The sequence below is a fragment of the Falco biarmicus genome, chromosome Z (genome assembly GCF_023638135.1).
Source record: "Falco biarmicus isolate bFalBia1 chromosome Z, bFalBia1.pri, whole genome shotgun sequence".
Taxonomy (NCBI): domain Eukaryota; kingdom Metazoa; phylum Chordata; class Aves; order Falconiformes; family Falconidae; genus Falco; species Falco biarmicus.
In genome coordinates this window covers 41,078,243-41,099,522 of record NC_079311.1, presented here as the reverse complement: position 1 = coordinate 41,099,522, position 21,280 = coordinate 41,078,243, and the positions used below count along the sequence as shown (strand labels likewise).

At 38.8% G+C, this 21,280-nt stretch overlaps 1 protein-coding gene across 10 annotated transcripts in view; it reads left to right on the top strand.

Moving 5' to 3' along the window:
* AOPEP (aminopeptidase O (putative)) overlaps positions 1-21,280 on the top strand; it is a 205,405-nt gene that overhangs the window by 115,758 nt on the left and 68,367 nt on the right. For 4 of the 10 annotated variants that reach the window (XM_056324321.1, XM_056324318.1, XM_056324319.1 and 1 more), the window contains 2 exons: positions 9,575-9,637; positions 10,275-10,358. The exons of 1 other annotated variant lie outside the window; for it this stretch is intronic. In XM_056324321.1, the coding sequence (XP_056180296.1) occupies positions 9,575-9,637; positions 10,275-10,358 (147 nt within the window). 5 more of the 10 variants (XR_008819389.1, XM_056324324.1, XM_056324325.1 and 2 more) reach the window with 5 other exon arrangements.

Below are 21,280 nucleotides of genomic sequence, written 5' to 3'. Positions count from 1 at the left end.
TTTGTATATGACTGGCTCTGGGATTGTGCTACTTGAAGAAGAAATAGATTGGAAAGGAAACTCACAGGATAATTATTAAAAAAATTTGAACTGAAATATAATTTGTAAAGGGTTCTGAATCAATGCAAGTAACATTTCTATGGTTTCATAAATTTTAGGAGGATGTTACAGCAGCAGCTAAAGTACTTAATATGATTTCTGATAGAACAGTTTGTTGAGAACGTTCCTGGCTTTCTCCCTAGTTACAAGTTTTATAGATTTCCTGTTTCCTTTTATTAAGACAAAAATACAGATGAAGGGAGAGAATGCATCACAGGGTAGCAGTTATGGTCTCTTACTAACAGTCACATTCAAGTCTTTTTTAAGAGTCCTCTTACTAAATTTCTGAATTATCTTTAGCAGTTGTTCACCCAAGTTTTACAGAGGGTACTAGAAAATTTTTCCAGCAGAAGAATCACTCTAATTGGGTCAGAGTATAACTGAAGTCTTCACTTAATTTATGTTAAATTAATATTATGTTATGTTAACACTTAATATTTCTTGTAATTGCTAGTCCTACCTTATCTTGAAATTTTTCTGTCTGGATGTACATAATACCTGCATATTAGTGGATGGCACCACGCAGAGAGTAAACAACGGAAATCCTTGTTTGTTGAAGTGTACAGTAAATTTTTAGGCATTGGCAGTGCAAATGACCTGTTAAGTAGGAAAATCTTACTCAAGCTTGTGTTTTGGGGAAAAAAAATGAGAGGGAGGTATGAAGAGGTATAATTTTCTTACTTTATTAAGTAAATTTAACAGTAACTCTGTTAGATTAATTGCAAAGTTGGTATTAAGTATTAGACACAAGAATAATATGCTGCTGCTCAAATACTGAAGTTTGCTACTTACCCTTCGTTGTTTTTTTATCTGAACATGTAGACTTTTGTGTGTATTTTAACATCAATGCAGAGAATATAACTGATTTAATAGTTGAATTCTATTGAGTTCATATCTGAGAAATAATATGAAGAAAGTGTATCTGCTGGTTTAAGAAAGGTATTTATTACCTGAAAAGCATACTTTGAAGAATAGGTATTTTCCCTCAAGAAAAATGGTATTTGTTGTAGTATTAGCAAGCTTGCAGTCTGAAAGATGGAAAAATATTTCGCGAGTCTTTAAAAATTTAAATGAGCATAGGTCAACAATATAAATGGATTATTGTTGTCTTTAATGATAACAAGCACAATAAGAAAAAAGTTTTTGAAAATGAATTATTAGTGCTGTGTTTTTTCTGAAATTAGTAGTAGTACTGACAACATTGCATCCCATTTTCTTGGAAGAGAAGATGAGATTTTGGAAAATATACCAATGTAATCAAGCAATGTGTATAGTACTGCACTGCACATAAATGTCAGAAGAATCATGAAGAGAAACAAATCAAGACAGATTGCACAGACTTTCTCTCTGTGTTGTTAACTCTTTGAAAGACGTTTTAGATAAAGACTATCCATCTGAAAGTCTTTCTAGAGACACCATAGTATATGGAGAATTTGTTAACTTCATTTGTAGCAAATTATAAAATACACTATAAGGTCTGTTATTATTTAAATAGATCCTGTGTTGATCTAAAGAAGGTTATTGGAGTAAAATGGCCTGGTAATTTGTGTAGCCCTTCCTATAAATTATACTTAAGATACTGCTAAATGAGACACAGTAGTGGTATATTTTTGCTTATTGAACAGTTCAGAAATTCAAGAAAATCACTTACATAAAATGATACATCATTAAATGTCCGCAAGGACCCAAATTTATTTTGAAGTTCTTCAAGTTCAGGCATGGCTTAGAGGAGTATTATAGTTTTGGAGGATTTGGGGTAAGTTTCTTCTGCATTGCATGTGATTGCTGATCTTAGGAGAAAACCACAGACATTCAAGATCAGAATAGCATTGTTAGGAATTTCTGCATGATCACAATTCTAAAATTGGAAACCATGCTGCCTCAGGTTAGACACCCACATAGCACTGAGTAACTTGATGTCTAGGTTGAATGTAGATGTTCATTTTTAAATATTATATTTGAAAGGATTGGCTTTCACTGACTCATTCTAACTTCTAAAAGTGAAGCTTTAAAAAGAATTTTAGGAGTCTTAATTTAGCCATTAGTTGAATATTTCAGAAAAAAATGCTTTTGAGATTCTCAGCTGGGACTGTGAGTCTGCATTAAGGCTGAGGAGAATACTTCACTGGGTTTAGTTTAACGACCTGCTAAAAACTGGCTTACCTTTCCAGACAAAAGACAGATTTTCACAAATGTCTTTCTGTTTTTCTTCAGGCTACCTCTCAGTATTTTATGCATCCAGCTTACAGGTAGAGTAGTAGTAGTATAGTAAATCTTCATGAAGACTAATAGGTTGTTCAAGAAGTTGAAGTGCCTTTGAAACATATCTTCAGTTTCTGAAATAACTGTGGACTGGATTCCACACATTTGTTCATTACAATCTCTTTTAAGTTTAATAAATCTCAAGTAGTCATTTTCATTCCCTTATCCTGTTAATTGCATTGCTGAGCACAAAAGCTGAGTTATGTGCAGGATGGTTGAGCTTATCTCTACTAGAAAGGAGTTATGTTTGGTATCTAAAGAACAATAACAGTTTGCTGCCTGGCTGATCAATGCTGGATCAAGTTCACATTCCCAAGCTCCCACTCTCCCACCTACATGTGTAAGGAGTGGAAACAGCAAAGACAGGGAGTATGGGGCCTCTTGTACACAGAAAAGTTGGAACTGAGGCTTGCCTAATAAGGACACGGCTGGCTTGCATAGCAGTAAACACTGATTTTTTAATCCACTGCTTGTAGAAACATCCAAAGAAAAGCACAGAAATTAGCAACCAATTATTTTTTAACCTGCCCACTGTTTTCTTTCCCAAATGGAAGCAATCCATAAAGTCCTATGGTTATAAACCCCATTTTGTACAACCTCGCAAGAAATGAGCTTTTCTATATTAATTAGGAAAGAGTATCCTTCGAAATGGCTGAAATCTCTCCAGTTTGGAGTCCCTTTTAAGTAGTTTTAGTGCATTGGACACAGGATATGAAATAATGAGAAGTCAAATGTTGCTTTAGGAAATAATATTTGATTTTTTTTTAGTGCAGAAGGATAGAGAGTTGGGCATGCAGCAGAGGTAAAAATTTTTTGTGATGGGAACAAGTTGCCACCTTCCCTCCCCAGTGGTCTAGGGTTTTTAAAAGAAACACACATTTTACTTCCTGGAAAATTTCTCAGTTTTCTATGCTTTTAGAAAGACATACTGGGATTGGAAGGAGTGAATATGTGGAAAAAGGTATTTCATGCCTGTGTATAAACACATACCATGTATCTGAAGTCTGTGTACCCCTCTGTAATGCTGACCCAAACAACTGTGACATGCCGATTCATGCAGTGGTCCAGTCAGAAACTCAAAGTGATCCCGAGGGTTCAGAACCTGCTGTTGTGTTTCCAGCTGGCTAGAGTTGGAAGGTCTTGCTTTTGAGCCCAATGCTTTTTTCACATGTCACGCAAAAACACTGAGCTACGGAAGTACTTCTAAAGAGCAGATAGTAACAAAATTTGTGTAATGGTCGTCTTTCCCTCTCCAACAGTTCACTGTCTTCCACAGAAGCTGACATGAACGATGTCAATACCTTCCCTGGTTTATATTACCTTTAGCCATCCCCTTTTCATTTAGCAGTGCATCATAGTCAGACTGAAGATGTAGATGATGATCACCTGTTTAATCATGGAGGAAATAAGTGATTCATCTAAAACTCTTTTCATCTCCATAAGAAAGGGATGTTTTTCCAGGATGCTTTTAACTGTTCTGTCTACTCCCTTCTAAGCCCACTGTGAAACTTAAATGCCAAGATGAAGATGTCTGGAGAGAGACAGGTTTGAAAAGTCTATTGGCTGACAAAGCTATTGGTCAATACAAAAGTGAGCAGTAAAAGTCATGGTTCAGTTTATGGTTGTTATCCTTAGCATATGGGCTAGCAGTATTTCATGGCCAGAGGGCTAACAGACTTTTGCCTTGAATATGTTTCTTTGCTAGAGCTGTTGGCAGGATTGTTGATTGCTTCAAGGGATCGGTAAGACAGAGGTCGGTACCTCTGAAAGATATATTTTATTTCTTCAACAAGAAATAAGGTCTGCCTCATTTTCTTTGAGTCTCTGTACTGTAAGAGAAACACTGCTTGTCACATCAGTGGTGCAGGACTGTCCAGTATCCATCTTCAGACTTTTTTTTCTCTGTAAATATAAAAAAAAACCACCCAAACAACCAAACTAACAAAAAACACAACAAAGGACTTTCAAAGTCCTGTGTGGTTTGCCAGCCAGCACCTATCCACTGCCTACCAGGATGCTGGTGTTGCATGGAGCCAGACTGAGTTTTATAGAGGGTTCTATTATGTCAAAGAAACTTGAGCCCTTTTTTTGTCCTCCGGGTTCAAAATGTCTGGATTCGAATTACTTTTAAATGAACAGAGTGCTAGGCCAACCCAAAATCTGAGGGTTTATTTCCATACATGATTGTATTGAAAAGTGTTATGTCTTTTAAATATTCTCTTGCTGCTGGTGGAGGAAGGTGCAGTACTTTGCAATCTGGATTGTGTTGAAAGGTTGCAGCACGTGCGAATACTTCTCAAGCACAAAGGCCTAAATATCAAAACAAGAATCTGCTTTTCCAGTTGCTCCAGGGAGGCGCCTGTAGAGTAGTGAAAGCACCTGGTGAAATCAGGAGAGAAAAAAATAAGCATTTTAGCATACTCTAAAAATACTATAATATAGATAATATAATGCAATATGGTTATATATCATTCTATGTTACATACTATTATTCAGCAATAAGTAAAAAGCATATTATTTAGAGATCCTGTGGTCTTGTAGTCAGAGATACTTTGTCAGATTAGGAATCTGATCTTGAACTAAATGGGTGGCTACAGTGATTCATCTTTACCTAGGAACTTTCCCCACAAAGCAGGGTTGCTAATACAGATAGGAAGGATGTATTTGCATTACCACTTTGAGAAAAAATATTCCTGCCACAGTATGTGAGAGTCATGTTGCAATGACCTGAAAGTACATCCTAAAAGTTACTGTTTCTTGGTGGTCCAGATATTTTCAGGAAGGGCAAGTCTGACTTGAACATAATGTCTCTGTAGGGGTGTTACGTTGAAGAATGTAAGACACAGCATGCTGATCTGAAAAGAGCATGTTTACACTATCACAGAGACTCCTGGAGGAATCTGAACATTTGGATTTATGGTATCAGTATAAATGACCATCTTTCCCAAAATATGGATGATGTCAGAACAACTTTCCATTTCAGTGAATAAAGCTGTCCCCATGAAAACTGCACAAAATCAGTTGAAGGACTTGCTGTTCTTACAAGAGCTCATTCTGGACTGGATTTCTTTTTTAGTAATTTTGATCTGCCACTGATATACTGCTTCTTGCAATGCAGATGCACCAGTCATCTTGCCATTTTCAGTTGTAGCCCACTGCCTCCTTTAATCTCTCTACCAAATTCTGATAACAGTAGTGTTTTAAAATCCTTGCAGTTGTCACCCTTGGGGAATACAGTCAAATGTTTCAAGCTGTCGTTAATCACCCTGTGAGCTACTGGATAAAATACTTTCCTGGATTTTCATTTTCTGAATGTTTTTACAAGTGATTGGAAGCCAGGTCTTTTCTGCTGAAGCAGTTTTCAGGTCAGACTGCTCTGAGGGTACATTGTATTCTCAGTTTACAGGTAAGTTAATTTCCCAACTTTTAACTAGTGTTCTTTTTTTCCTGTAAATTTTCTGTGTAGTAGGAAAACAGGTGTTTGCATTTTATCGTAGTCCCTTTAGTTATCCTTTACTGATGTCACAGAGATGATGGCATCAGCCTTAAAAAGTAGGCAGTATCACTCTAGTACCATAGAACAAAACTAGAGGGGAGTCCTTTTTTAGTTTTATGTTACATGGGAGGGTGTAAGAAGGTACAAAAAGGCAATTTGTAGACCACTGAAATTAGCTACATCCTCTAGGAGAAAACATGACATGATGGTAAAATCTTAAGAATTTTCTGTGCACTTGCTGATGTCCTCTTAGATCTGAATATATAGATGTGGGTGTGTATACATGGTGTAAAATTCCATAATTGAGAGGAAAATAAAATCGCTAGAAATGAAAGGGTGAAAGATGACTTGACTGCATTAGATATCAATTTCCTCTGCTTTGCAGAAGCTTTTCTGAAATTCTGAAATTTCTGAAATATAGCAAATATTTTTATTTCTCTGTTTTCAGTTTTTTCTTTTTGCCTTCCAGTATCTGAGGACTGCTGGCAAGCCAACAAACCGGCACTGATTCAGTGTTCACCTTAGATAAAACAGCCTGCTTACTGTATCAATGTTGAGTGTTTTAGCATTAGAGTAGCACAGACCAGCTGAAGTTATAGACAACTTACGCAAAGGAAAAGTGCATGATTTTAAGTTTTCATTGAGTTATGAAATACCATTAGTGGCCATCACAGCCTGACCAATTATAAACCAGTTTCTGTTTCAATTTAAAATGAAACAGCTGTCCGTTGCACAAATATGCTATTGTTTTCTAGGCTGTGTACAGTTCTGAAAGTTCATTGTATGCGTGGGATCTGGTCTGAGCTGAAGAATAGCTGGTGTAAATCATTGCCTCAGTTATATACCAGGATACTGGGCCTGTCTTCGCCCAGCTGGTAGAAAGTGCTGCCTCCTCCCCTCTGTTTCAAAACTCGGTTATGTTTAATCCTGCTGCTGCAGGAATGAAGGATCCTAGCATGCTTTGACATGTTTAAATGCTTGTTCCCGATCCAAGTGTTACATAGGACAGTGCCATTAGCAATCTCTGGAAGGAAGTCTTCCTAAGTCAAGAAGGATGTGGAGGATGGGCTGATCTCTTAATGTCTGTTGTGAAGGGATTAAAGTATGGCAGTTGGTGTTACATGGACAACAAACAGGACTGTTGATGGAGGGTGATGCAGTCGTTCTCTCTTTAAATTGGGTGTGCCATCACCATTTTATCTAGTGTAAGCTAGCTCCTTCCTTTTGGAGTATGGAAGAATACAGTAGGAGACAAAATGTTGTTAAAAACATCTTTTCTCTCTCCCCTGCTCTTTTCCTCTTCCCGCTCCCCCCCCCCCCCCCCGCCCCTTTTCCCTGCCCCCCCGCCCCTTTTCCCTGCCATCTCTTCCACTCCCAGTTTTCCCAGCAAAACTTCCCAGTCTGGTCATGAGCTAAATCTTACCAAACCATCACTTAAGTGGAACTAACAGTTGACTAACAGCTGCTGTGCTGTGACCACCGCTTGTTAGGCCCACCCTGTTCTCCTCACTGCTTGCTTTCCTCGGCAGGCTGTCTGTAAGTCCTGTTGGCTCTTACCCCATGTTACAGCGCAGTCATCTTAGAGCAGATGAGCGTTCAAGTTATGATTTGCACAGCAGCCAGCACCAGGGGCCCCCAGGTGTTGGCTCCGCAAGGTATATTACCATTATAAAAACTCAGCAACAATTCCAGTTGAGTTTCCTTCACTGCTGTGCAGCTACTAACAGGAAAACGGGAGCTACCTCTGAGTTTTAACACCCAATGTGTTTGCATATTCAGGGATTTCCATCCCATATTGGTCTCAGGGTCTGCAGGGCTGAAAGGCAATGTGTCATCTAACTTTTTTTCCCTAGCTTTCTCCAAGCATTTGACCGGAGTGGCAGTTAGTTCTTTAAAGGATTTAAAGTATAAATTGTTTCATTGTTGCTATGACCCCGCATTTCCCATAACTTCTTCTGTGGGAATGCACAATCTAATCTGTTAACTGATTGAGCAGAATATTGTTTAGGTAGTTGCATTAGTGTGTGTTTGCTGTTAAAGTAAATTTTTGTTTATATTCTTGTTCATTCTCTTTGAACAATGCTCTGTGCTTCTTCATTTCAAATGCACACAGTTCAAGAGTCAATTTACAGGAGCTTAGAGAATTACCATTTAGTAGACGATCTGTTGTGGCTGTACAAAATGAAAATATGTTGTTGATACCAGTTTCAAGTAGACCTGTTGTGAGTGTGAAATAAAAATCTATAGTAAATTTTTCTACTGTGATATCTTTATTAAGAAGTTCTTCTTTGTGTAATGCTTCGTAGTGAAGTTGCTTCTATTTAAAGCATTGAGTTTGATCTTGGCTTTGATCTGAAGCTTTTGATCTTGAAAGAAGGATGTTGTGGCAGTAAAAAAAAAGGGTAGGAGAGAGGTTTTCTCCTTTGTTTTTACATGATAAAGGGATACTGTCAAGATTTAGTATGCACTAATTGGACCTACCCTTATTTACTTACATCTGTTTGCGAAGTGCGTGCAGTTTTGTATGTGGGAGGGTTTGCTCAAATACATGCTTTAATGAGCCTTACTCTTTTTACAAGAGCACAGATCTTTCGTTTGAAGCTTTCGGGGGATTGTCATCTATAGCACAGAGTATCAATTATTTTTGAAATAGTGAAAATACCTTACTAGCATTATTTTTACTATACCAAGTGTGATGCAGTCGTATCTTTTATTGTCTCATTTTAAATGCTACATATGAAGCACTTAAAATCCTGACCGAAGAATTTATAGTGTTCGAATTTTGCGTGGCTGACATTACTTGGGCCTCTCTGGTCGTGGCGGCGTTTGAAGATGCGCTTCGCGGGGCACAGGCAGATGCAGAAGGCCCGCGCCTGAATTGGGTCACCTGCCTGCAGCCTCCCGTTGAACAAATAAAGCATTTAACGGAGGCCTCGGTAAAGGGCTTGCTGTGCTGTAATAGGGGTAAAAAGCTGCTTTGGTTCTTGCTTTTAAGATGCGTTTCAGACCCTCCGAGGTAATTTAATAGCTGGATCCTTCAGATGTCAAGCAAGCACTGGGGGAGATCTTGCGGCGCTTGGGCGGCAGCGGTACTTCCCTGGAAGCAGCCGCAGCCAGGCCGTGCCGCCCTCTGCGAAGCCGCTCAGAGGGTGTAGGAGCGTTAACGGGACAGCGCCTGCCACAGCCGGAGGCTTCACGGCAGCGGGTCTCTGCGGGCCGCAGGGGCTGGGACGGGCCGGCGAGAGCTGCGGCGGGGCGGGCAGCGCCCCCGGCGGGTCCCCCTCCCCGGGCCGGGCCCTGCTCCTCCCGGGCGCGGAGAGCCGTGCCGTGCCGTGCCGTGCCGTGCCGTGCCGTGCCGTGCCGTGTCCTGCCGCCTGCGCCCGCACTGGGGGAGGCGCGGAAGCCCCGGCGGGGCCGCCCCGCAGCCGGCCGGCCCTTACGACTTTAAGGCAGGCTCCTCCTCTCCGCGGGGCTCCGGGGCCGGAGCACGGGGGCGGGGGACCCCGCGGAGGTGTTTCATTTCCGACCGAGGGCTGCGGCGGGACGGGACGGACGGGACGGGACGGGACGGGCGCGGCCCCGGGGGCGGCGGCGGGCGGGACGGGCTTCCCGCAGCGGGCCCCGTGCCGTGCCCTGCCGTGCCGTGCCGTGGCCGCCGGAGCGCGGCGGGGGCTCCCCGCGGGCCGACCCGCCTCAGCGTCGCTCTCTCCCGTGCAGCCTCTGCAGGAGGAGGGTGAGACCTGGCAGGAGTGTCCACTCGTCCAGCAAGTCAGCGCCGAGGTGAGGAGAAAACCTTTCGCAGCTGTTGCGTTGTCCCCGCTTCTTTCCCTTGCAGACCCACTCCTCGAGTTCCCCACCTGACACCCGCTCCCCGCCCCTGCCGCGCTTGTGCTTTAAAAAAAAAAAAAAAAAAAAAAAGTAGTTGGTTTTGTATTAGGAATAAGAGTATTTGTGTGGGCAAAAACCCCTCCATGTGCTATTACTTTATTCAACAATAATAACCGCACCATCTAAATTTGGTGTTGGTTGCCTGGAACAACGTTTGGGTGGGTGGCTGGAAATAAATCTCTTACTTGAAATGGAAGGTGTAAGGGACAAAGCGCAGAGATTTCCTCCAGGATTTCAGCACACCGCAGTGATGACTTTCCATTTGGCAGCCTGGTCTGGCGTCAAATTCATTCTTTGTGCCGAAAACCCTTATATGCTAAGATGGAGAACACCACCTCACACTTTGTCCGTGCACAACTAACCAGATTACCTGAGACCGAGTCATTCCAGACGGGAAAAGTGCTTTTCCTCTTTCCAGTGAAGCAATGGAAAAATGTCTTGAGCCTGTTTATAGTTTCTTACTAATGCTGAATAGCTGCACTCAGGTTGCATCTTCTTCCTAAAAAAGCATTATGGTTTTGAACTCCAGGTCACAAAATGGATGCAGGCAAACCAGAGGATCAGAAAAAGCGGGAAAAAGAAAAGGAAGCAGGATGAAGTTGTTTTCCAAAAGGTAAGGGTTCACGATGTACGTTTGTGTGACGGGATAAAGGGCAGCAGATCCAGAATGCTTTCCAGTGACACCTCTCTTAAACACTACAGAGATGTCATCTAGTGTCGTCAACAAAGTGATAGTAAAGGGTGTTACTAATAAAGTTTCAATGTCACTATGGAATTATGATGAAAAATAACTAATAATCTTTTCAGATGTCTGTAATTTAGGAGAAAAAGTTTCTCTGTATTTATGTACATACTATGGAACATTCTGAGGAGGAAACAAGACGCATGCTTTCATGAGAGAAATCAATAGCACTTGAGAGCTTCTGACAGGACCTGCACCACTGTTTGCAGATTTTTGGATACTGGTAGCTGAGAAACAGTTTTCATGGTGGATATGGGAATCGATGTGATACATATATTGAAACAAATGTTCTAACAGTGTGGTTGGCACTTTATTCAGAGGGTGAGTTTCAAAATCATCTATTTGCAATATCGATTTTGATTAATGGAAATGTGTCTAGATGGTTATTTTTAAAATTGCTGCAGAGGAGCATTAAAACTGAATACAGCCTGAATTAAATTATTTTTATACTGGTGATTTTTGCTTTATCTGTTGTGAAACATTTATTCTATAATGTTGAGTTGACCATTTAAATCACAGTGTAGAGAGGTAAGTATTAGCTGAGACTTTTACTAAATAGCTGTTTTCTGTCCTGTGGAGAAAAAAAAAATGGCTAAAAGTAAATTTCCAAATGCATTATTAGAACTATGGGGTTTTTTGCTTGCTTTGGTTTTACAAACAGACTTATAATTATTTTTTTAAACCCTTGTTACCTTTAAAGGATTAAAATAGCAGTGTGTTGTTTTGGTGTTTCGACAGTACTTCTAGAATCCGTGATGAATCATTGCTGTTTCTGTAGCCAAATTCTTGCTGATAGCATGGCTGCCAACTCCTGGGATGTGTTGCCTTAGTATGGGCATTGCAGTGTAGGACAAATGTCTATGAAGTGCATTGTTGTGTGTGGGTGATTTACCAGCTCCATGGTGAGGTAAAAACACCAGATAGCATCCTTAAATTCACTACTACTTTTACATTGTAACTGGTAAACGTCACGTTGTTGTTGTACTTCAGAATGACATGAATGACACAGGTAGCATAAACTGTTGCATCAAATAATTCAGGGTTTGTTTGTATTTCCATATGTGAATGTTTGTTTGCATGTATGTGTAGCATTTGCATTTACAATCATTTTATGTTCAGTGGAAGAAGAATTTTTTAAGTTAAAAAAATGTATTATCATGTGACTTTGTGAGCAAAATGCATTGACGGTACAAATAGCTCTAGTACAAGCCACAGTCTGCATGCATTTTGAGGTAATTTTTAAATGGTAAAGAGTAGGTCACCTGCTACATCTTAACAGCAGGCTTAAAGGTGCCTTATGCTATTACACCCCTCATCATCTTTTTGTAGGAGAAAGCTTCCTCAGTGCAAAACCCCTTCTGTACCCATAAAATTCCATTGGGGGTGGGTGGGGGTGGGGGTATTCTCCTACCACTCACTCCAAGGTTTAAGAGAGAGAACTTTGGCATGTAGGTTTGCCATATTAGAAATGCAAAACCTAATGTATAAACCTAAGATATACTTACTGTTTTTGTTAAACAATACATCCTGAGTAAGGTCTGTGAGCAGAAACATGAATTAAAATTGAAGAATGCACATTGTCTTCTAATATCCATAATAATTCTCAGGGATTCAGTGCAGGTTCACACCACTGCATTGGCAGGGTACTTAACCCCATGGGAAGAAAAAGGCATTAACAATAACCTTACCTTTGGTAGTGAAACCACTGACTAGGCACAGAGGGTGGGAATTTGTCATGCTCCTTAAAAGTTTGGTCATTGCAGTGGGAACTTTCCCAATGCGGTTAGAGACAAGAGAAGATAAAAAGGGTGAGGGACCTCCCCGGTGATGGCAGACTTTCATTGTATTACTTGGTTTCAGAGTTGGTTACAACTAGATTTCCAGGATGGACTTACCTGTCAGTGTGCTGCCCAGTCAGCGTGGATGGTGCTAACCTCTAGAATTCCACTAGAATTCTTGGGTTTTAGCTATATTGGCTTGTAGCAGAAATGGCATCATACAGCAGTTTAAGTACTTGTTTGGGGATAAACAAGAGACCAAGAAAGAAAGAAAGAAAGAAGCACGTAATGGAAACTTAAGGCACTCCTGAAGAGTGTGCTATTTTGCCAGGTAGGAATAAAACCATGGAGTGAGAAGAGGGAGGTGAGAAGCAGAGCAGTAAGTAAACAGAGAAGTTAGCTGGTACCAGCTGATAGCACAAGCGTAATTAAAACAATAATAGTGATGTATTTTGCTGCATCTAGAAAACTGAGCTTTGCTTTGATCTTGCTTATCCTTTCAAAACGAGCACTAACTTATTAAATGTAGCTTCTAAACTTTCATGTGTCTGTGCTGTCCGATTTTCCTCTATCATTTTTTTTTCTTTGTGATAGGAAGTCCTATTTCTAATACAAGATGGATGACTTTGCTATACTGAGACACCGCCAAATCAAAGCAACTGCTTCTACATCCAAGTGCAAAATCTAGGACAGAGAGATAACTCTGTATGGAATAAGTGAAAAGCAGAATTGTGGAGGAAAGGTTGCTGACAACTGCCGGGGAATTGCTTCTTGAGAAAAGTTGCCTTCTAAAGAGTTAAGTTTGTAGGAGCTGACTTTACATACATGTATATGTATTTAAAGGAACATTTGAAGATAACCATATGCTGGATAAGAACTGTGTAACTGGTAGCGCAAACTGTGCTTAAGGGGCATATGAACCAGTGGGGAAGCTCACGTAGAAAGGTGTGGTGCCGCTCTCCAGTGCAGACCCACACGTGATGGATTATAGCAGTCTAACAAATTCCATGGGTGAGAAAGGCTTTCTAGTCAAGTAACTCTTTTGCTTTTCTTCTCTTTTTTTTTTTTTTTTTTTTTTTTTTTTTTGGGGGGGATGGACGGACGGGGGGCTTTTTTTTCCTTTCAGACCTTTTTGCTGCTCTGTCTCTGAAGTATTTTATTTTTTCTTAGCAGTTTTTATTACAGTGTTTCCTTTCCTGCTTCTTTTTCATCCTTTTTTGTCTGTTCTTTGTCTTCTTTAGTCACTTTCAGCACTGTTCATTACTTTCAGTCGCTTTTTCTGTTTCCTAAGTTACCTTTTTCTCACCTTGTTTTCTGTTTATAGTTCTCTGTAGATACTTGTATTATGATGTGTATGTGTATATACACAAGTTTAAACACACTCACCCCTTGCATTTCTGCTTTTGTCATCCTTCCAGTTCTTGTACATTCTTTATTCCTCATTTAATCTTGCACTGTCTCTTCATCTCATCATTTAGCTGGGCAGCACATCTAGGGATCACATCGATTATGTGAGAACATTAGAGAAGGTAGAACAGAGCTTGGAAAGAATTGGCTGGTTAAAATTAGTGTTGTTTTATTATGCTGAGTGTGATAGAAATGCTGTTGTTATTATTTTTGTTGTTATACTGGATTGTGCCCGCTTGAAAAAAGATCCATGCCAGTGCTGAGTGTTGGGGAAGAGAAAACAATCCTTCAATCAGACTAGTGGAATTGTAGTATGCGATCTATATCCACTGTGGAATTTGAAGGCAAACATATCTTTTATTAGGACTCTAATTCACTTCTACGTGAAGGTCACTGTTACAACATAAAAACTGCTCGAAAGGATTCCATCAGTAGAAATAATTATTGTAGGTTGAGATACCAAGGGTACACTAGTTAGGGGAGCAACGAAATATGTGTGTGTATACGCACTAGGTAAGGAAAGATGACTTGTGCAAATTATCAAAATTGCATTTGTTTGTTTCACTTTTAGTTTGACTTTATACTGAAGCTTTGAGGAGTAATTCAACTTTTCCAGAATAGTTTCTGCTGCTTTTTCAGACACACTGTTTTCAAGCGTTTAAAGTTTGTCTGCTAGTTTACTGAAAATGTGATTATCTTTGATTATTTTTTTCCTATTGGTTGTTGCTATTGATCATTATTCTCGCTCCAGAGATTTACAATTGTCAGTATTTAAGCTCTGTTAATAACCTGAGCGAAAATGACTTTGTTGAAATAGCTGTTAAGTTTCTAATAAAAAAATGAAAACCCAAACCAGTTGTGATATGTATGACTAATACTAAATGCTATAATTCCTTTATCCTTTACCAACAAATTCACCAGTGTAACTGAAACACAAGAAGCAAATCTTGTGATTTGTTAAAATGAGCTATGGTGTTATATTTCAAATAAAAAATGTTTTGAAGTGTCAGCAAAAAGTAGGTAGGGAGAAGAAAATACGAGGTGGTAGAGAGAGAGAGAGTTCTATTTAACTAGGGAATTTATTCAGGAGGAGGTGCTTCTGCTAACTCAGGTAAAAGAATGTTAACATAAAAGGCATTAAAAATTACTTTACAACTTTAATTACCATGTATTTTTTGTTCCTCAGAATGAATGTTTTTCTTGAATCCACCGAACTGAGAATCAAAGCAAGGATCAAATCTGAAATACATGTCTTGAGCTTGTGCACTCTGTAGTGCTGGAAGAAAAATGGTTAGAAATCCTGGAGTAGTCTTCAGAGACTCTTCATTGGAGTCATTCACTGTACTTCACCTTTCCAAATTCTGTTAATCTCACAGAACTTTCTAGGAACCCTATAAATGTATTTGCTAGCCTTCACTGATTACAGAAAACATTTAATTCCTTTGGCAAACAGGGATTCCGATGACAAATTTTATACCCACCTTATGCATTAGAGTGCAGTAACTTTTGTTAAGCTGTCCGAGCAACAGAGCCTGTCATTTAAAAAACTTTCCCCCGGAATACATACAAATATAATTTCAGGCCATTAAAACTAAACATTTTCAGCAATTGGTTTTCTGTCCCTGTAAAAATAACTGTATTTATGGATTGTTCAGAAACTGTAATTGTACAGCTCAAAAAAAATATTTTTTCAGGGTAGTGCTGCTTAAAAGTTCACTTAAGAAACATTTAATAGAAGATGAAAATACTATCTGTAATAATTAAAAAAAAAAAGTAAAAATTTGAGTGGAGTTTGTGGTTCGGCCATAATAGTAATTGTTACAAAATTAGTCCAGTTCTGACCCCAGTATCAGCTGTACTTTATTTGCAGTAGTGGTGTGTCAGGATCTTGGTTTCCTTCTCAATAGCACCCATCTCTCTTAGCAAGGAAGTGTTGTTGCATAGTATATTTCACATCAAGTGTCCCAGATGGATATTATTATGATTTTGTCAAAGGGTGAATGTTCCTATTAGGGCACATTCAGGCCACGTTTTTAGATCAGTGAAGGAACTTACCACCACGCATACATCCATCCCCTTTCAGACTCTTGAGAAGACCATTTCTAAATTAGGAGAACTCGGGCCAGCACGGCCATGTGTTGAAATAGTTTGAAGTTTACAGGTAATTACATCACTGTTAATTATAGCTGTCCAAGCCAGCAGCCATCCTGTGCAGCAAAAGATTAAGGTCCCTTTTACTGTAAAACACAAGGTTTGTGCAGGAAACAAAAAGGCAGGTTTAGCGGAGAGATTTTTTTTCCTTTTAATTTGTAGGAGAAATGTAGGAGAAATACTGTGATGGAGCAGTGTTTGGCAATCAGTCTCATTGGAGGCATTGTAATAAGGCGATGTTTGTGCATGCTATCATATGATGCTACCAAGATACTAGGATCTTCTAATGCCACTAACTTTTCAGTCTGCTGTTTCTAGTTATGAAGCCCTATTTTTGGTTGTTGAAATGTGCTCCGTTGTACCTTAGTTTACAAATACCTTTTGTCTTTAATAAAACAGGAAATGGAAAATGTGAGAACAGTTTTGTTCTTTTCAAAATAAAACCAAAAAGCATTTGATCGTTTTAAGTACTGCTCAAATGCCTGCCCCCAACAAGTGTTTATGCAGTGAATTCTGAGCGGTGATGTAGTGAGCTTTGGGAGCAGAAAGAAGGTTGTCCCTTTTAGGGCATTTGCAACTGGAGCAACTTACATTTGGAAAAAAAGTGGTATACTGCATTCAAACACTCTGTAAGTTTTCTTGTACTATGGATTTTTTATTAGTTGGGAATATACAGTTGTGCATGGCAGCTGAATAATCCGTTTGATGTAAATGTTCTCTGGTTCTTCTTGAGGTGATTGACTGTAATGACTCCAAAGGAGGTTTAATGCTCTGCTGGCTCAAATGTGTGCTTTATTACAGTCTTACATGTGTTTTATTTCAGTCTTACATGTGCTTTATTTCAGTCTTACGTTTTTTACGTATTGTCGGAAGTAGGCTTAACAACTGTGATGACCAGTCTTAGCTATTGTCCTCTTTCCGTCTTTTTTCAGTTTAGATTGTGTTCACATACTGTATAGTAAAAATACATGTATAGGAGTCTGAAAGTGTGGACAATGTTATTTAAAGAAATACATAAGCACAAAAGGCAAAGGCTAGACCTTTTACAAAATCATAAAAAAGGTTATGGTAGCTGTTAATCTACTTTTTGATGGCCATAGTATTAAAGTAGCCATGAGTACACCTTAGCAATACCGTCATCCTCTCCTCCCCTTCCAGCCCTGCAAAAAGCTCTTTGAGAGCAAGAAGGTAGCTTACTATTAAAAGCAATACATTCTTTGTTGCTTTAAATAGACAAGATTTAATTTTTAAAAAATGTGTAAGTGGTACTATATTCATTTGGTCTGTGCTGCATATATTTTCTTGTGGTACTTTTCTTGTGGGCACAAATTGAGTGACTACTCACAGTTGTCTACTTTCTCTCATCAGACACTTTGCTTACAGGTTTTGTGAAACCTGTGCCAACATTTGAAACTAGACTCCTGTATCTCAACATTAGCTTAGATACTTATGCTATATATAAAAATATTATATGTATATATAATATATAAAAATACATTATATATATGCTATATAAAGGTAACAAATATTTTTGATCTGATGAGATCTAAGACACAAGCTGTCTAGTATCTGTGACTTTATTGGGGCAGCAGTCTTACTATGGATGAGTGAATAGAAAATATTTTCCTTCTTGAAGAACAGGGTATTGATACTTCAATTTTCCATAGTTTTGATTCACAAATGATTGCCAGTGACAATTTGCTTTATAAATTAAATACAAGAAAATTTTTGTCCTCTTGTGCTGTAAATGTGTTCTAGTTAACAATAATTTTTATTATTTAACAAGAAAAGCTTTTTATTTTTATCCAGAAAAAATGCTGATTGAAAAGAACATTAGGCAATTATGTTGTTCTGTATGTGTATTTTTCCCTTTTTTGGCTTTAATTTAGTCATCCATTGGGCATTGCCAATGAAACTTGTTAGTGCTCTAAATCTGCCATGTTCCTGTGAGAGGTGCTGTGGGAGAAGCCCACATAAAAGCAAGGCAGAAATGTGAGCTTCATCATTTCTGGAAATCCTAACAGATGCATGAGAAGGACGATGTTATGACTGTCCCAGCCACAGGAAACACTTTGGTTGACGCTTTGAACCTATGAGACAGTTTGGTCATGAGTTCCTAATGAAATCCAGTTCCTAAGAATTTGGATTTAATTACTTTTGCTCCTTATAGAATTTACTGGTTTGGTTCTATGAACTATATCCTACGTAGTCTTCAGGTTGTCTCCAAACGTGGTGAACACCCATGTCATGAGTTGGTCTTCTCCTGCACTCTTATCACAAATAGCTGAGAAAAAAAGAGACTTACGACTTAGCTTGGAAGACTGATGAGTGTCTTGCTTATGTTCTGTCATCCAGATTGCGAAAGGAAATGAAATAAAGCTAGGGATTATTAAATGTTTCCATGCTCAAGATCCTCTTTATTTCAAAGAAAAGATGATCAGCTTGGTGCCATTTCTGCAGTAACTACAGTTGTCTTGTTTTTATTTAAATTCAAGAGATTTCTCTGTGTTTTGGCTGTACTTCTGACAAATTTGGTGAAGCTACTCATACATTGACATGCTTTGCTGAACCAGGGCTTAGTCATTCATCCTCAAGATCTTTCCAAGTGACCACTTTTCTGATTGAAGGGAGATTTGACTTCTGGTAATTGCCTGGAGTGCTTTGTACTGGGAGATGTGGTGTAATTTTTTTTTTTTTAATTAGTATCTTACAGCATAGATAAAACCATTGTGGGGGGGTGGCGGGGTGGGGAGGGGATAATATTTGAGGGAGGATAATTGTAGAGTTGATCTGTCTTAAGCTCAGTTTCCTTCTACATCCTGCAATTTCTTCTGCCCTTTTTTGCCTGTTAAAGCAAAAGTAAGTGCCCTTCTGAGTGTGTGCCAGTTTATAGTGTGAGGAACCCACAAGATGGGATTCTGAGTTTATCACCCAAATTTACTTTGATTATGGCTTGACAAATATGGCCTGGATCTTGGCAACAGGTATTACCCTGAGTAAGCCTCTTAGGTTTTCAAATGCTTAGTAAGAAATAGAAGGAAGTAAAAAAACCTGAATTTTATTTTTTGTGGAGCACAAGCAACGGAGGCATTAATATTTAGAAGTGATAACTTAAAGAGACTAGTAAGACAGGGGAAGTGATTTCAGCTTTCCTGGTTTTATAGAGGCGGATATATGAACAGAAGGTGCATTTTAAAACTTTTTCCTGTTTAACTAATTAATATACCATACTTCTGTTCTAATGCGGCCTTTTATTTTATAACATCTGTAATATTTTTCAAGGAATTAAACATTTGCTTTTCTCTGAAAAACTTCCATGCTTGTTTATCAGCATGGGAGAGGAAGCATACGTGGCAACAGAATACCTTTCTCTGCTACATGCATTGCTCCTAATTTTACAGCAGCTCGAAGTTGCAGGATTGAGTTGTATAAAAGTAGCTGAGAGGTTTTAGACATCTCAGAACTATATACTACTTCATAGTGTGATGATACAGTTTTAATGCAACTATGTGTTCACAAACTGTCTTCTACTAAAGGTTTGCAAGGCACTTTTTTATGTAAGGAGCTTATTACCATTGCATGAGATACCTCAAAAACATGTAATGTCTCTCTTAAAATTCTCTCTCCCTCAGAACTGAAATTAGAATATTTATCTGGATTTTACAGATTGTAAACCAAGGCATGGACGGACTAGGTAACTTGTCCAAAGATACCTAAGAAAGTTGGGCAGGGCAAGGAAATGTACTGTCAAGTTTGGTGTGCTAACACAAACCTTCACGGGAGGGCTCTCAGTGTTATCAATACCAAAGAATTAAGGTACACAGTTTTCCATGAAGCAGTTAGTGCTCTGTGTGCCCAAGTATGGACAGGTTGGTGATATTTTAACCTGTATTAGAGATGGGAACACAAGCTAGTGCTGTGACTGTATCTTTCCAGTTATACTGTGAAAGGCCCAGTGCATATAGCAGCGTAAGTGAAAAGATGAATTTGAGCATGGGAGGATTTGTTTTATCAATATTTATATAGCAATAGAACATAATTTCTAGTAATGAATTAAGAGTATGGTCAGTGGTTTCTTACTATAAGTATCAAACGTAAGTGTTGGTTTCAGTGTACTTTAAAGGATAATAATTTAATGGACAGCTGTTTACTTTTTTGTCTTTGGCTGTGTGAGTGTACACAGTCCTACAACTTTTAACACAAAGGGGGAGTACAATAAGAAAAGCTTGTTAAAACATGGTTCTGTAGTGCAAATAGTTTTGATTGTAAAACTTTCAGGCACTGTATGATAGGCTGTTGGAGGCATAATACTTAGTTTAGAAGCTAGAAGTGTGCCAGTGTGTTGTGTCTTCATAGCACAGAAAGAGGTATGATGGACAAGTCTGCTCCTGCCTTACTAATTTGGAGGTACTGCAGAGCTGAGAACGATTGCATACATAATTCTTTGCTATAGATCTGTACTTCCCGTAATGATGTGTGTTGCTTTGCAGCTACGTAAGACAGAAATAGAGTTGTATCTTGTGTGTTTTCTGTAGTCATCTAGCCTTCTGGTATAAAGTGGCATGTAAATAAATATTTTAAAAAGTTACATTTAATTAAAAGTATCTGTTCAAACTATCAAGTGCTCTGATGGTTTGCCAGGGACATAGCGACTTCTTCTGAAAACAAGCCATTTGGTACTTCCAGGGTGTATTTCATACCTTGCACTTGTTTTTAATCAGTTAAAGCCTGTGAATGTCCTGTATAGGAATTTGTTTGAAGTGTTTTTGAAAAGGGAGGTTGTGTAATACCAATGACCTAGATGACGTGTAGACACTAAGCCTTTTCATTTGTTTTCTCTTGTCCAGAGCATTGAGACAGGAAGCATTCTTAGAATTATTTTTAGATTTTTAAAAGTCAACCTTGATTTCCTCATGTAACAGTAATCCCTTGGCTAGGCCTGAAAGCAATGTTGTTTACTCTTCCATAGCTCCATATGCTTGCAATTTTTTGCTTCATTTTGGGTGCCTCTGTTTTTGGTTTTTGTTTTGTTTGTTGTTTTTTTTTTTTAAAGAAGGTACTCAGAAACTTCGATTTGTGTTAGATTGTCATACTTGGAACTGTTTGAGTATAGAAGTGCGCAGAAGTGTATCCATGATACACTTCTCATTGTGGGTCTGAATCACAGTAAGTGGTTTGATGTGTTGCAGTCTGGTGAGCTGATCACGTCTAAAAGATTACTTTCTTGCTCCATAATTCTGTTGTCTTCATGACATCCCATTTGTTGTGACAGAAAGACGGCTCCGCAATTAAAAGGCAGGGATTCTGCTTTCCTTCTTAGCTTATGTGCTGCATATTAATATCTATACTGAGATTGGTAGATGTAGTGACAGTAGTTACAGTTCAGGGAGTCCTGTTTGTTGTTGCTGGTGGCAGAGCAATGATTGATGGTTTCAAGTAAGGGAATTGAAACGTTAA